Below are 14,413 nucleotides of genomic sequence, written 5' to 3'. Positions count from 1 at the left end.
GGACACCCATGGGACACCCGGGAGACCCCTGGGACACCCGGGACACCCATGGGACCCCTGGGAGACCTGGGACACCCAGGACACCCATGGGACACCCGGGACAGCCGGGACACCCATGGGACACCCGGGACAGCCGGGACACCCATGGGACACCCTGGGACACACCTGGGACCCCTGGGACCTCTGGGATCCCCGGGACACACCTGGGACCCCCGGGACACCCATGGGACACCCGGGACACCCATGGGAGACCCCTGGGACACCCATGGGACCTCTGGGACCCCTGGGACACCCATGGGACACCCATGGGACCCCCGGGACACCCATGGGACACCCGGGAGACCCCTGGGACCTCTGGGACACCCATGGGACACCCGGGACACCCATGGGAGACCCGGGACATCCATGGGACACCTGGGAGACCCATGGGACCTCTGGGAGACACCTGGGACACCCGGGACCTCTGGGACCCCCGGGACACCCATGGGACACCCGGGACACCCATGGGAGACCCGGGACACCCATGGGAGACCTGGGACACCAGGGACACCCATGGGACCTCTGGGAGACACCTGGGACACCCGGGACACCCATGGGACCCCTGGGACCTCTGGGACACACCTGGGACCCCCGGGACACCCATGGGACCCCCGGGACACCCATGGGAGACCCGGGACACCCATGGGACCCCTGGGACACCCGGGAGACCCCTGGGACACCCATGGGACACCCATGGGACACCCATGGGACACTCGGGAGACCCCTGGGACCTCTGGGACACCCATGGGACCTCTGGGACACACCTGGGACCCCCGGGACACCCCTGGGACACCCATGGGACACCCATGGGACCCCCGGGACACCCATGGGACCTCTGCGACCCCCGGGACACCCATGGGACCTCTGGGACACCCCTGGGACCTCTGGGACCCCCGGGACACCCATGGGACCCCCGGGAGACCCCTGGGACACCCCTGGGACCTCTGTGACCTCTGGGTGACCCCTGCGGGACCCTCCCGTGACCTCTGTCTGAACCCTGTCTGACCCTTGTGTGACTCTCATGACCTCTGGGTGACCCCTGGGTGACCCATGACCCCTGGGTGACCCCTGGGTGACCCATGACCCCTGGGTGACCCCTGTGACCTCTGTGTGACCCTGTGACCCCGTGTGACCCCGTCTCTCTGTCCCTGAGTGTTCCCCTGTCCCCGTCTGTCCCTGTCCGTGTGTCCCGCAGTGTCCGTCTGTCCGTGTGTCCATGTGCCCGCAGGTTCCTGTCTGTCTGTCCCTGTGTCCATCTGTCCCTGAGTGTCCGTCTGTCTCTGTCCCCGTGTCCATCTGTCCCCATGTCCATCTGTCCATCTGTCTGTCTGTCCCTGTGTCCATCTGTCTGTCTGTCTGTCCCCATGTCCATCTGTCCCCATGTCCATCTGTCTGTCTGTCTGTCTGTCCCCGTGTCCATCCATCTGTCCATCCCCGCAGGTTCCTGTCTGTCCCTGTCCCCGTGTCCATCTGTCCCCGTGTCCATCTGTCTGTCCTGTCGTCCATCCATCCCCATGTCCGTCTGTCCGTCCGCAGGTTCCTGTCTGTCCCTGTGTCCCCGTGTCCATTTGTCCGTCTGTCCGCAGGTTCCTGTCTGTCCCTGTCCCTGTCCCCGTGTCCATTTGTCCATCTGTCCGTCTGTCCGTCCGCAGGTTCCTGTCGTCCATCGTGTCCATCTGTCCCCATGTCTGTCCGTCTGTCCGCAGGTTCCTGTCTGTCCCTGTGTCCCCGTGTCCATCTGTCCCCGTGTCCATCTGTCCCCATGTCTGTCCGTCTGTCCGTCCGCAGGTTCCTGTCTGTCCCCGTGTCCATCTGTCCTTCTGTCCATCTGTCCGCAGGTTCCTGTCTGTCCCCGTGTCCATCTGTCCGTCTGTCCGTCCGCAGGTTCCTGTCTGTCCCTGTGTCCCCATGTCTGTCCGTCCGTCTGTCCGCAGGTTCCTGTCTGTCCCCGTGTCCATCTGTCCATCTGTCCGCAGGTTCCTGTCTGTCCCCGTGTCCATCTGTCCGTCTGTCCGTCCGCAGGTTCCTGTCTGTCCCCGTGTCCATCTGTCCGTCTGTCCGTCCGCAGGTTCCTGTCGTCCATCCTGTCCATCTGTCCATCGTGTCCATCTGTCCCTGTCCCCCTGTCCCTGTGTCCCCGTGTCCATCTGTCCATCTGTCCGTCCATCTGTCCGCAGGTTCCTGTCTGTCCCTGTGTCCCCATGTCCATCTGTCCATCTGTCCGTCTGTCCGTCCGCAGGTTCCTGTCGTCCATCCTGTCCATCTGTCCATCGTGTCCATCTGTCCCTGTCCCCCTGTCCCCGTGTCCCCGTGTCCATCTGTCCGTCTGTCCGTCCGCAGGTTCCTGTCTGTCCCTGTGTCCCCATGTCCATTTGTCCATCTGTCCGTCTGTCCGTCCGCAGGTTCCTGTCTGTCCCTGTGTCCCCATGTCCATTTGTCCATCTGTCCGTCTGTCCGTCCGCAGGTTCCTGTCTGTCCCTGTGTCCCCATGTCCATTTGTCCATCTGTCCGTCTGTCCGTCCGCAGGTTCCTGTCTGTCCCTGTGTCCCCATGTCTGTCCGTCCGTCCATCCGCAGGTTTCTGTCGTCCATCGTGTCCATCTGTCCCCATGTCTGTCTGTCTGTCTGTCCGCAGGTTCCTGTCTGTCCCTGTGTCCCCATGTCTGTCCGTCTGTCCATCCCCAGGTTCCTGTCGTCCATCGTGGCCCCGGAGCTGCCGCTGCCGCCGCCCGCGGGGAAGCGCCGGACGCAGTCGCTGAGCGCGCTGCCCAAGGAGGGCGACAAGGACGGCCGCAGCCCCGGCAAGGTCAGCCGGGCCGCCGGCCCCGAAATCACCCCGAAATCAACCCGAAATCAGCCTGAAACCAGCCTGAAATCAACCCGAAATCAGCCCGAAATCAACCCGAAATCAGCCCAAAATCACCCCGAAATCAGCCCAAAATCAACCCGAAATCAGCCCAAAATCAACCCGAAATCAGCCCAAAATCAACCCAAAATCAGCCCAAAATCAACCCGAAATCAGCCCAAAATCAGCCCGAAATCAGCCCAAAATCAACCCGAAATCAGCCCAAAATTAACCCAAAATCAGCCCAAAATCAACCCGAAATCACCCCAAAAGCACCCCGAAATCAGCCCGAAATCAGCCCGAAATCAGCCCAAAATTAACCCAAAATCAGCCCAAAATCAACCTGAAATCAGCCCGAAATCAGCCCAAAATTAACCCAAAATCAGCCCAAAATCAACCCGAAATCAACCTGAAACCGCCCCGAAATCAGCCTGAAACCACCCCAAAACCGCCCCAAAATCAACCCGGAACCGCCCCGAAATCACCCCAAAATCAATCCGAAATCACCCCGAAATCAACCCGAAACTGCCCCAAAATCACCCCAAAATCAACCCAAAATTGACCCAAAATCAACCTGAAATCACCCCAAAATCAACCTGAAACTGCCCCAAAACCGCCCCGAAATCAACCCAAAATTGACCCAAAATCAACCTGAAATCACCCCAAAATCAACCTGAAACTGCCCCAAAACCGCCCCGAAATCAACCCAAAACTGCCTCAAAATCAGCCCGAAACCGCCCCAAAATCAGCCTGAAACCACCCCAAAATCAGCCTGAAATCAGCCCGAAATCAGCCTGAAATCAGCCCAAAATCAGCCTGAAACCGCCCCGAAACTGCCCCAAAATCAACCCGGAACCGCCCCGAAATCAGCCTGAAACCGCCCCAAAATCAACCCGAAATCAGCCTGAAACCGCCCCAAAATCAACCCGAAATCAGCCTGAAACCGCCCCAAAATCAACCCGGAACCGCCCCGAAATCAGCCTGAAATCACCCCAAAAACGCCCCGAAATCACCCCAAAATCAACCCGAAACTGCCCCAAAATCACCCCAAAATCAACCCAAAATCAACCTGAAATCACCCCGAAATCAGCCTGAAATCACCCCAAAACCGCCCCAAAATCACCAACCTAATTACCATATCCCACTGGCCACGCCCACCTAATTACCATATCCCATTGACCCCACCCATGGGTGTGTCCCTGGCCCCGCCCATTTGTGGGCATGCCCAGTGGGACAATAACCACACCCACCTAATTATCCTGCCTGCCTAATTACCATATCCTGCTGCGCACACCCACCTAATTACCATATCTGACTGACCACGCCAATGTAATTACCATATCCCATTGACCACACCCACCTAATTACCATATCCCACTGACCACGCCCACCTAATTACCGTATCCCACTGACCACGCCAATCTAATTACCATATCCCATTGACCACGCCAATCTAATTACCATATCCCACTGACCACGCTCACCTAATTACCATATCCCACTGAGCACCCGCACCTAATTACCGTATCCCACTGACCACGCCCACCTAATTACCGTATCCCACTGACCACACCAATCTAATTACCATATCCCACTGACCACACCCACCTAATTACCATATCCCACTGACCCCACCAACCTAATTACCATATCCTACTGACCACACCCACCTAATTACCATATCCCACTGACCACCCCCACCTAATTACCATATCCCATTGACCCCGCCCATTTGTGGGCGTGTCCCCAGCGGGGGAATGACCACACCCACTCATTTCCATATCCCATTAACCCCTTCATTGCTGCATCCCACTGACCCCACCCACCCATGGGTGTCCCCTGGCTCCACCCATTTGTGGGCGTGTCCCCGCTGACCCCGCCCCTCCGTGGGCGTGTCCCCAGCGGGAGATTGACCACACCCACTCATTTCCATATCCCATTAACCCCTTCATGGCCGCATCCCACTGACCCCACCCACCCATGGGCGTGTCCCCTGGCTCCACCCACTTGTGGGCGTGTCCCCGCTGACCCCGCCCATTTGTGGGCGTGTCCGCAGCGGGGGAATGACCACACCCACTCATTTCCATATCCCATTAACCCCTTCATGGCCACATCCCTCTGACCCCACCCACCCATGGGTGTGTCCCCTGGCTCCACCCATTTGTGGGCGTGTCCCCGCTGACCCCGCCCCTCCGTGGGCGTGTCCGCAGCGGGAGAAGGACCACATCCGCCGGCCCATGAACGCCTTCATGATCTTCAGCAAGCGGCACCGGGCGCTGGTGCACCAGCGGCACCCGAACCAGGACAACCGCACGGTCAGCAAGATCCTGGGCGAGTGGTGGTACGCCCTGGGGCCCCGCGAGAAGCAGCAGTACCACGACCTGGCCTTCCAGGTGGGACTGGGGGGGCCCAGGTGGGGTTTGGGGGGGCCCAGGTGGGTCCCAGGTGGGGTTTGGGGGGATTTTGGGGGTCCCTGGTACGCCCTGGGGCCCCGCGAGAAGCAGCAGTACCACGACCTGGCCTTCCAGGTGGGACTGGGGGTTCTAGGTGGGGTTTGGGGGGTCCCAGGTGGGGTTTGGGGGTCCCAGGTGGGACTCAGGGGTCCCAGGTGGGGTTTGGGGGGTCCCAGGTGGGGTTTGGGGATCCCAGGTGGGACTCAGGGGTCCCAGGTGGGGTTTGGGGGGGCCCAGGTTGGGTTTGGGGGGTCCCAGGTGGGTCCCAGGTGGGGTTTGGGGGTCCCAGGTGAGGTCTGGGGGGGTTTTGGGGATCCCTGGTACGCCCTGGGGCCCCGCGAGAAGCAGCAGTACCACGACCTGGCCTTCCAGGTGGGACTGGGGGTCCCAGGTGGGGTTTGGGGGGTCCCAGGTGGGGTTTGGGGGGTCCCAGGTGGGGTTTGGGGGGTCCCAGGTGGGGTTTGGGGGTCCCAGGTGGGGTTTGGGGGGTTCTAGGTGGGGTTTGGGGGGACCCAGGTGGGGTTTGGGGGGGCCTAGGTTGGGTTTGGGGGGGCCCAGGTGGGGTTTGGGGGGACCCAGGTGGGGTTTGGGGGGGCCTAGGTTGGGTTTGGGGAGTCCCAGGTGGGTCCCAGGTGGGGTTTGGGGGGTCCCAGGTGGGGTTTGGGGGGTTCTAGGTGGGGTTTGGGGGGTCCCAGGTGGGTCCCAGGTGGGCTTTGGGGCGTCCCAGGTTCATTTTTGGGGGTCCCATTTCGTTTTTGGGGGGCCCCAGTTCAGTTTTGGGGGGTCCAAGTTCCCTTTGGGGCGTCCCGCTTCAATTTTGAGGTTCCAGTCTGAATTTTGGGGTATCCCGGGATGAATTTTGAGGTCCCGGGCTGAATTTTGGGGTGTCCAAGATGAATTTTGGGGTCCCGGGCTGAATTTTGAGGTTCCAGTTTAAATTTTGGGGTATCCCGGGCTGAATTTTGGGGTCCCGGGCTGAATTTTGGGGTGTCCGGGCTGAATTTTGGGGTCCCGGGATGAATTTTGGGGTGTCCGGGCTGAATTTTGGGGTGTCCGAGCTGAGTTTTGGGGTGTCAGGGCTGAATTTTGGGTTGTCTGAGCTGAATTTTGGGGTCCCGGGATGAATTTTGGGGTGTCCGGGCTGAATTTTGGGGTGTCCGAGCTGAGTTTTGGGGTGTCCGAGCTGAGTTTTGGGGTGTCCGAGCTGAATTTTGGGGGCCCGGGCTGAATTTTGGGGTGTCCGAGCTGAATTTTGGGTTGTCCGAGCTGAGTTTTGGGGTCCCGGGATGAATTTTGGGGTGTCCGGGCTGAATTTTGGGGTGTCCGAGCTGAATTTTGGGGTCCCGGGCTGAATTTTAGGGTGTCCGAGCTGAATTTTGGGGTGTCCGGGCTGAATTTTGGGGTCCCGGGCTGAATTTTGGGGTGTCCGAGCTGAATTTTGGGGTCCCGGGCTGAATTTTGGGGTGTCCGAGCTGAATTTTGGGGTCCCGAGCTGAATTTTGGGGTCCCGGGCTGAATTTTGGGGTGTCCGAGATGAATTTTGGGGTCCCGGGCTGAATTTTGGGGTCCCGGGCTGAATTTTGGGGTGTCCGAGCTGAATTTTGGGGTCCCGGGCTGAATTTTGGGGTCCCGGGCTGAATTTTGGGGTCCCGGGCTGAATTTTGGGGTTCGTGCGGCGCCGTCTCCCCCTGGCGGCGCAGCCGCGTCACTGCAGCCGCCGCCGGACGCGGGAATTTGGGACAAATTGGGGCAATTTTGGGGCAATTTTGGGGGATTTTTTTGGGGTTCCCCCCGTGTTGGGGTGTCGGGGGGTGGGGGATGGGCAGCTCCTCATCCCCCTCCCCCCGCAGGTGAAGGAAGCTCATTTCAAAGCCCACCCGGACTGGAAATGGTGCAACAAAGACCGGAAAAAGTCCAGCTCGGACGGGGGGAGGGGCCCGGGCGGGCCCGGGGGGGTCCCCAAAGAGCCCCGCGAGCGCAGCGCCTCCGAGAGCGGCCCCCCCGCCCCTCCCCCAGGTCGGGACCCCTACCCATCCCCCCCCCAAAAACCCAAAAAAGATCCCAAAAACCACCCAAAGCCCCCCAAAAACCCAAAAACCATCCAAATCCCCCCCAAAAACCCAAAAACCATCCAAATCCCGCCCCAAAAAACCCAAAAACCATCCAAATCCCCCCCAAAAACCCAAAAAAGATCCCAAAAACCATCCAAACCCCCCAAAAAACCCAAAAATCATCCAAATCCCCCCCCAAAACTCCAAAAAAGATCCCAAAAACCATCCAAAGCCCCCCAAAAAACCCAAAAACCATCCAAATCCCGCCCCAAAAAACCCAAAAACCATCCAAATCCCCCCCCAAAAACCCCAAAAAAGATCCCAAAATCCCAAAAACCATCCAAACCCCCCCCAAAAAAACCCAAAACCGCCCAAAACCCCCCCCAAAAACCTTCATAAACTCTCAAAAATCCCCAAAAACCACACGAAAGCATCCACTCCCCCAAAAAAATCCAAAACCCCCCAAAACCCTCCATAAACCCCCAAAATTCCCCAAAAACACCTTGAAACCCCACAAAACTCCCCAAAATCTCCCCAAAATCCCCTCCCCCACCCGAGCCCCCCGCTCTAACCGCGCCCCTCCCCCCCTTTCTCCCTCCCCTCCCCCCTTTCCGCAGGTGCCGCCGACCCCTCCCCCCCCGAGGCCAAGGGGGGGGTCCCGGGGGGTGCCGGGGGTGGGGGAGGGGCGGCCCCTCCCCCCCGCCCCGCCCCCGCGCCTTCTCGCACAGCGGCGTGGGGGGAGGGGCGGACCCGCGGGCGCCGCCCCTGCACGAGCTCAGCCAGGTGGGGGCGGGGGGGGTTTGGGGGGATTTGGGGGGATTTGGGGAATTTTGGGGAATTTGGGGGGATTTGGGGAATTTTGGGGGGATTTTGGGGGGATTTGGGGGGATTTGGGGAATTTTGGGGGGATTTGGGGAATTTTGGGGGGATTTGGGGGGATTTGGGGAATTTTGGGGGAATTTGGGGGTTTTGGGGGGATTTGGGGATTTTGGGGGGATTTGGGGATTTTTGGGGAATTTGGGGGAATTTGGGGGGATTTTGGGGGGTTTGGGGGAGTTTTGGGGGGATTTTGGGGGAATTTGGGGGTCTTTGGGGAATTTTGGGGGGATTTGGGGATTTTGGGGGGGTTTTGGGGATTTTTGGGGAATTTTGGGGATTTTTGGGGGTTTCGGACCTGGAGATTTTGGGATTTTTGGGGAAGAGTTTGGGGTGTCAGGGATTTTGGGGGATTTTTGGGGGGGTTTCAGTCCTGGGGATTTTCAGGAATATTTGGGGAATTTTGGGATTTTCTAACGTGTATTTTGGGAATTTTCGGGGGACATTTGGGGAATTTTGGGAGTTCCCAGATGGTGAATTTTGGGAATTTTTGGGAGTTATTTGGGGAATTCTGGGAGCTCCTAACTGGTGAATTTTGGGAATTTTCGGGGGACATTTGGGGAGTTTTGGGCGCTCCCCGCCGGTGGATTTTGGGAATTTTCGGGTTATTTTGGGCGCTCCCCGCCGGTGGATTTTGGGAATTTTTGGGAGTTGTTTGGGGAATTTTGGGAGCTCCCAGCCAGTGAATTTTGGGAATTTTCGGGTTATTTTGGGAGCTCCCAGCCAGTGAATTTTGGGAATTTTCGGGGGTTATATGAGGAATTTTGGGCGCTCCCCGCCGGTGGATTTTGGGAATTTTTGGGAGTTATTTTGGGCGCTCCCAGCCGGTGAATTTTGGGAATTTTCGGGGGACATTTGGGGAGTTTTGGGCGCTCCCAGCCGGTGAATTTTGGGAATTTTCGGGGGACATTTGGGGAGTTTTGGGCGCTCCCCGCCGGTGAATTTTGGCAATTTTCGGGTTATTTTGGGCGCTCCCAGCCGGTGGATTTTGGGAATTTTCGGGTTATTTTGGGCGCTCCCAGCCGGTGGATTTTGGGAATTTTCGGGTTATTTTGGGAGCTCCCAGCCGGTGGATTTTGGGAATTTTTGGGAGTTATTTTGGGCGCTCCCAGCCGGTGAATTTTGGGAATTTTTGGGAGTTATTTGGGGAATTTTGGGCGCTCCTAACCGGTGAATTTTGGGAATTTTCGGGGAACATTTGGGGAATTTTGGGAGCTCCCAACTGGTGAATTTTGGGAATTTTTGGGGGTTATATGAGGAATTTTGGGAGCTCCCAGCCGGTGGATTTTGGCAATTTTCGGGTTATTTTGGGCGCTCCCAGCCTGTGGATTTTGGGAATTTTTGGGAGTTGTTTGGGGAATTTTGGGCGCTCCCAGCCAGTGAATTTTGGCAATTTTCGGGTTATTTTGGGCGCTCCCAGCCTGTGGATTTTGGGAATTTTTGGGAGTTATTTGGGGAGTTTTGGGAGTTCCTAACCGGTGGATTTTGGGAATTTTCGGGGGACATTTGAGGAATTTTGGGCGCTCCCAGCCGGTGAATTTTGGGAATTTTCGGGTTATTTTGGGCGCTCCCCGCCGGTGGATTTCGGGGCTCCCTGATCCCCAATTCCCCTCCCCCAGCTCTGCGCGGGCCCGGCTCCCTTCGGCGCCCCGGCGGGGGGCGGGGGAGGGGCGGCCCCGCCCGCGCCCCTCCCCCCGGGCCGCGCCCCTCCCCCCGCGCGGGCCCCGCCCCGCCCCCCCCGCTCGGCGCAGAGCGAGAGCGACGAGGAGCGGATGGTGATCTGCGAGGAGGAGGAGGAGGGCGACGATGACGTCATCGGTCAGGCCCCGCCCCCCGAACCCCGCCCCTCCCCCCCGAGCCCCGCCCTGAGCGCCCCTCCCCCCACAGAGGACGGGTTCGCCCCTCCCCCGCCCGAGATCGACCTCAAGTGCAAAGAGAGAGTGAGCGACAGCGAGAGCGAGGGGGAGGGGCTGCAGGTGAGGGGGAGGGGCTAAAGGGTGGGGGAGGGGCCACGGGAATGAGTGACAGCGAGAGCGAGGGGGAGGGGCTGCAGGTGAGGGGGAGGGGCTAAAGGGTGGGGGAGGGGCTGCAGGTGAGGGGGAGGGGCCACGGGGTGGGGGAGGGGCCGTGGGGAGGGGGAGGGGCCACGGGGTGGGGGAGGGGCTAAAGGGTGGGGGAGGGGCTGCAGTTGAGGGGGAGGGGCCACGGGGTGGGGGAGGGGCTATAGGTGAGGGGGAGGGGCCGAGGGGTGGGGGAGGGGCCATGGGGAGGGGGAGGGGCTGCAGGTGAGGGGGAGGGGCTGCAGGTGAGGGGGAGGGGCCGAGGGGTGGGGGAGGGGCCATGGGGTGGGGGAGGGGCTGCAGGTGAGGGGGAGGGGCCGAGGGGTGGGGGAGGGGCCGAGGGAGTGAGTGACAGCAAGGGGGAGGGGCTAAAGATGAGGGGGAGGGGCGAAATGGGTGGGGGAGGAGCTGAGGGGTTGGGGGAGGAGCTAAACAGGAGGGGGAGGGGCCAAAGGGGTGGGGGAGGAGCTAAACGAGAGGGGGAGGGGCTGTGGGGGAGGGGTCTCTGGGGTCCCTGCGGGGGCCCCTCCCCACCTCCCCTCCCCCCCCCAGGCCCCCCCCCGGAGGCTGTTCCCGCCGGCGCCGCCCCGCCCCCCCCCGGAGCTGGAGCCCCCCCCGGGCCCCCCCGAGCCGCCCCCCCCCGGCCCCTCCCCCTACAAGGGGCCGCCCCCCGCCCCCCAAAAGCGCCCGGAGGCCGCCGCCCCTCCCCCCCCCGCCGCAAGCGGGCCGAGAGCGCCGAGGGGGGGGGAGGGGCCCGGCCCAGCCCCGCCCCTCCCCCCACCCCCCCGAAAGCCGCGATCCCCCCCCAAAGCCCGGCGGGTGGGGGAGGGGCGGCGGCGGGTGGGGGAGGGGCGGCGGTGGCCAGCCTGGTGCTGGGGGGGGGAGGGGGTGGCGGGGGGGGGCCGGGGCCTCCCCCTCCCCCCCCTCGCTGGCGCTGCTGCCCCACCCCCACCCCCCGCCCCACCCCCACCCCCCCGTGCAGCTCCTGGCGCCGCCGCCGGGCGGGGGAGGGGCGGCGGGCGGGGGAGGGGCGGCGGCGGGGGGTGGGGGTGGGGGCTCGGCCCCGCCCCCCAACGGGCCCCTCCCCCCGCTGGGCATCACGCAGGTGCAGTACATCCTGCCCACCCTGCCCCTCCCCCACGGCAAGGGCCCCGCCCCCGCCCTGCACTTCGCCCTGCCCCCCCCCCAGAACGGGAAAGCCCCGCCCCCCCCGGCCGGAGGCTCCGCCCCCAAAGGTACGGCGGGGTGGGGGAGGGGCGGGGGGAGGGGTCTCAGGGTGGGGGAGGGGTCTCTTGGGGGAGGGGTCTCTAGGATGGGGGTGGGGCTTTTAGAATGGGGCGGGGTTTCAGGTTGGGGGAGGGGATCTCCAGCTGTGGGCGGGGCCTCAGGGTGGGGGAGGGGCCTCATCTTGGGGGAGGGGTCTCTCATTGGGGGCGGGGTCTCATCTCGGGGGCGTGGCCTGCGTTTTGGGGCGTGGTCTCCGCTTATGGGCGGGGTCTCTAACTGTGGGCGGGGTCTCATATTTTGGGCGTGGTCTCTGTGGGCGGGGTCTCCGAATGTGGGCGGGGTCTCAGATTGTGGGCGTGGCCTCTAATTGGGGTCGGGGTCTCCGCTTGTGGGCGGGGTCTCCGAATGTGGGCGGGGTCTCAGATTGTGGGCGTGGCCTCTAATTGGGGTCGGGGTCTCCGCTTGTGGGCGGGGTCTCCGATTGTGGGCGGGGTCTCTGTGGGCGTGGCCTCTAATTGTGGGCGGGGTCTTTAATTGTGGGCGTGGCCTCTAATTGTGGGCGTGATCTCTAATTGTGGGCGGGGTCTCCGATTGTGGCTGGGGTCTCTGATTGTGGGCGGGGTCTCTAATTGTGGGCGGGGTCTAGTTGTGGGAGGGGTTTCTGTGGGCGTGGTCTCTAATTGTGGGCGTGGTCTCCGATTGTGGGTGGGGTCTCTGTGGGCGTGGTCTCTAATTGTGGGCGTGGTCTCCGATTGTGGGTGGGGTCTCTGTGGGCGGGGTCTCAGATTTTGGGCGTGGTCTCCAATTGTGGGCGTGGCCTCTAATTGTGGGCGGGGTCACCGATTTGTGGGCGTGGTTTCTAATTGTGGGCGGGGTCTCTAATTGTGGGCTGGTTCTCTAATTGTGGGCGGGGTCTCACCTTGTGGGCGTGGTCTCTGTGGGCGTGGTCTCCAATTGTGGGCGTGGTATCTAATTGTGGGCGGGGTCTCTAAGTATGGGCGGGGTCTCTAATTGTGGGCGTGTTTCTAATTGTGGGCGGGGTCTCACCTCGTGGGCGGGGTCTCTGTGGGCGTGGCCTCCGATTGTGGGCGGGGTCTCCTCCCGGGGGCGTGCCCGCCTCGCGGGGCACGGCCTCCCCGCCCACGGCTGACCCCTCCCCCAGCCCAGCCCTCCCCCCCGGGCCAGGCCCCTCCCCCCGCGCCGCTGCTGCCCGGGAAGGTTCTGGTGCCCGTGGCCCCGCCCGGCCCCGCCCTGACGCCCTTCGGCCCGCCCGGCGCCGCCCCTCCCCCCGGCAAGGTGCGTGCCCCTCCCCCGCCCCGCCGCGCCCCTCCCCCGCCCCGCTCTCACCCCTCCCCTCCCCCCCCCACAGATCATCCAGCTGAGCCCGGCGCCCCCCGCGGGGGGAGGGGCGGGGGCGGCCGCCCCTCCCCCCCCCAAGGTGCTGCTGCCCCCCGCCCGCATCGCCTACGTGCAGCCCGCCCCTCCCCCCGCGCCCGCCCCCGCCCCCCCCGTGCTCGGCTTCACCGCCCTGCTGCCCGGTGAGCGGGGGAGGGGCGGCAGGAGGGGGAGGGGTCCTGGGGGGGGTTTGGGGGTCCCGGGGGGAGATGGGAGGAATTTGGGGAGGTCTGGAGGTCAACTGGGGGATTTTGGGAGGATTTGGGGGGTCCTGGGGGGGATTTTGGGGGGATTTGGGGGGTCCTGGGGGGGATTTTGGGAGGATTTGGGGGTCCTGGGGGGGATTTTGGGAGGATTTGGGGGTCCTGGGGGGGATTTTGGGAGGATTTGGGGGTCCAGGGAGGGTTTGGGGGGATGGGGGGATTTGGGGGGGTCCTGGGGGGGGATGGGGGGATTTGGGGGGGTCTGGGTGTCCAGGGGGGTTTTGGGGAGAATTTGTGGGGGATGGGAGGGGTTTAGGGGAATTTGGGGGTCCCAGGGGGGGATGGGGGGGTTTGGGGGGGATTTGGGGGTCCCAGGGGGGGATGGGAGGAATCTGGGGAGGTCTGGAGGTCAACTGGGGGATTTTGGGAGGATTTGGGGGTCTTGGTGGGGGATGGGGGGGATTTGGGGGGGTTGGGAGGGGTTTGGGGGGTCCTGGGGGAATTTGGGGAGGAATTTTGGGGTGTTGGTTCTTCTGGGGGGGGGTTGGGGAGGATTTGGGGGTCCCGGGGGGGGTTGTGGTTACTCGAGGGGGTTCGGGGTCACCGGGGGGATTTTGGGGAGATTTGGGGGTCCTGAAGGGGATCTGGGGGGGGTCTCAGGGGGTGTCCTGGGTGGGATTTTGGGACAATTTCGGGGCAATTTCGGGACGATTTTGGGCAATTTCGGGACGATTTTGGGACGATTTCGGGATAATTTTGGGACGATTTGAGGACAATTTTGGGACGATTTCGGGACGATTTTGGGACGATTTCGGGATGATTTTGGGACGATTTTGGGATGATTTCGGGACGATTTCGGGACGATTTTGGGACGATTTTGGGATAATTTCAGGATAATTTTGGGATAATTTTGGGACGATTTTGGGATGATTTTGGGATCTCTGCGCCCAGGCCAGGGGTCGCTGCTGGGCCCCGCCCCCGTGGGGGTCTCGGCCCTGCCCCCCCCCCAGCTGCCCCCCCCCAGCTCGGGGGGTCCCGTCCTCGCCGCCATCTACCCCGGCGGCCCCGGCCCCGCCCCCGCGCCCGGATTGGTCTACAGCGTGGCTGGCTCCGCCCCCCCGGCCCCGCCCCTCCTGCCCAAGGCCGGCCCCGCCCCCACCCCCGCCCTGGGGGCTGCAGGTAAAGGGGGCGGGGCTTGAGGGGGCGGGGCTTGAGGGGGCGGGGCTTAAAAGGGGGAGGGGCTACAGAGGGGGCGGGGCCTCAGG

At 62.6% G+C, this 14,413-nt stretch overlaps 1 protein-coding gene across 1 annotated transcript in view; it reads left to right on the top strand.

Annotated features, from left to right (window-relative positions):
* CIC (capicua transcriptional repressor) overlaps window positions 1–14,413 on the top strand; it is a 34,191-nt gene that overhangs the window by 13,221 nt on the left and 6,557 nt on the right. The window contains 12 exon segments of the mRNA XM_085564534.1: window positions 2,724–2,844; window positions 5,094–5,276; window positions 7,187–7,352; window positions 8,005–8,170; window positions 9,883–10,006; window positions 10,009–10,081; window positions 10,151–10,239; window positions 10,876–11,163; window positions 11,297–11,558; window positions 12,713–12,846; window positions 12,920–13,088; window positions 14,100–14,327. Coding sequence (XP_085420660.1) covers window positions 2,724–2,844; window positions 5,094–5,276; window positions 7,187–7,352; window positions 8,005–8,170; window positions 9,883–10,006; window positions 10,009–10,081; window positions 10,151–10,239; window positions 10,876–11,163; window positions 11,297–11,558; window positions 12,713–12,846; window positions 12,920–13,088; window positions 14,100–14,327 — 2,003 coding nt within the window.

This window comes from Lonchura striata, chromosome 33 (genome assembly GCF_050655825.1).
Source record: "Lonchura striata isolate lonStrDom1 chromosome 33, ASM5065582v1, whole genome shotgun sequence".
Taxonomy (NCBI): Eukaryota; Metazoa; Chordata; class Aves; order Passeriformes; family Estrildidae; genus Lonchura; species Lonchura striata.
This window is presented reverse-complemented; position numbering and strand designations above follow the sequence as displayed.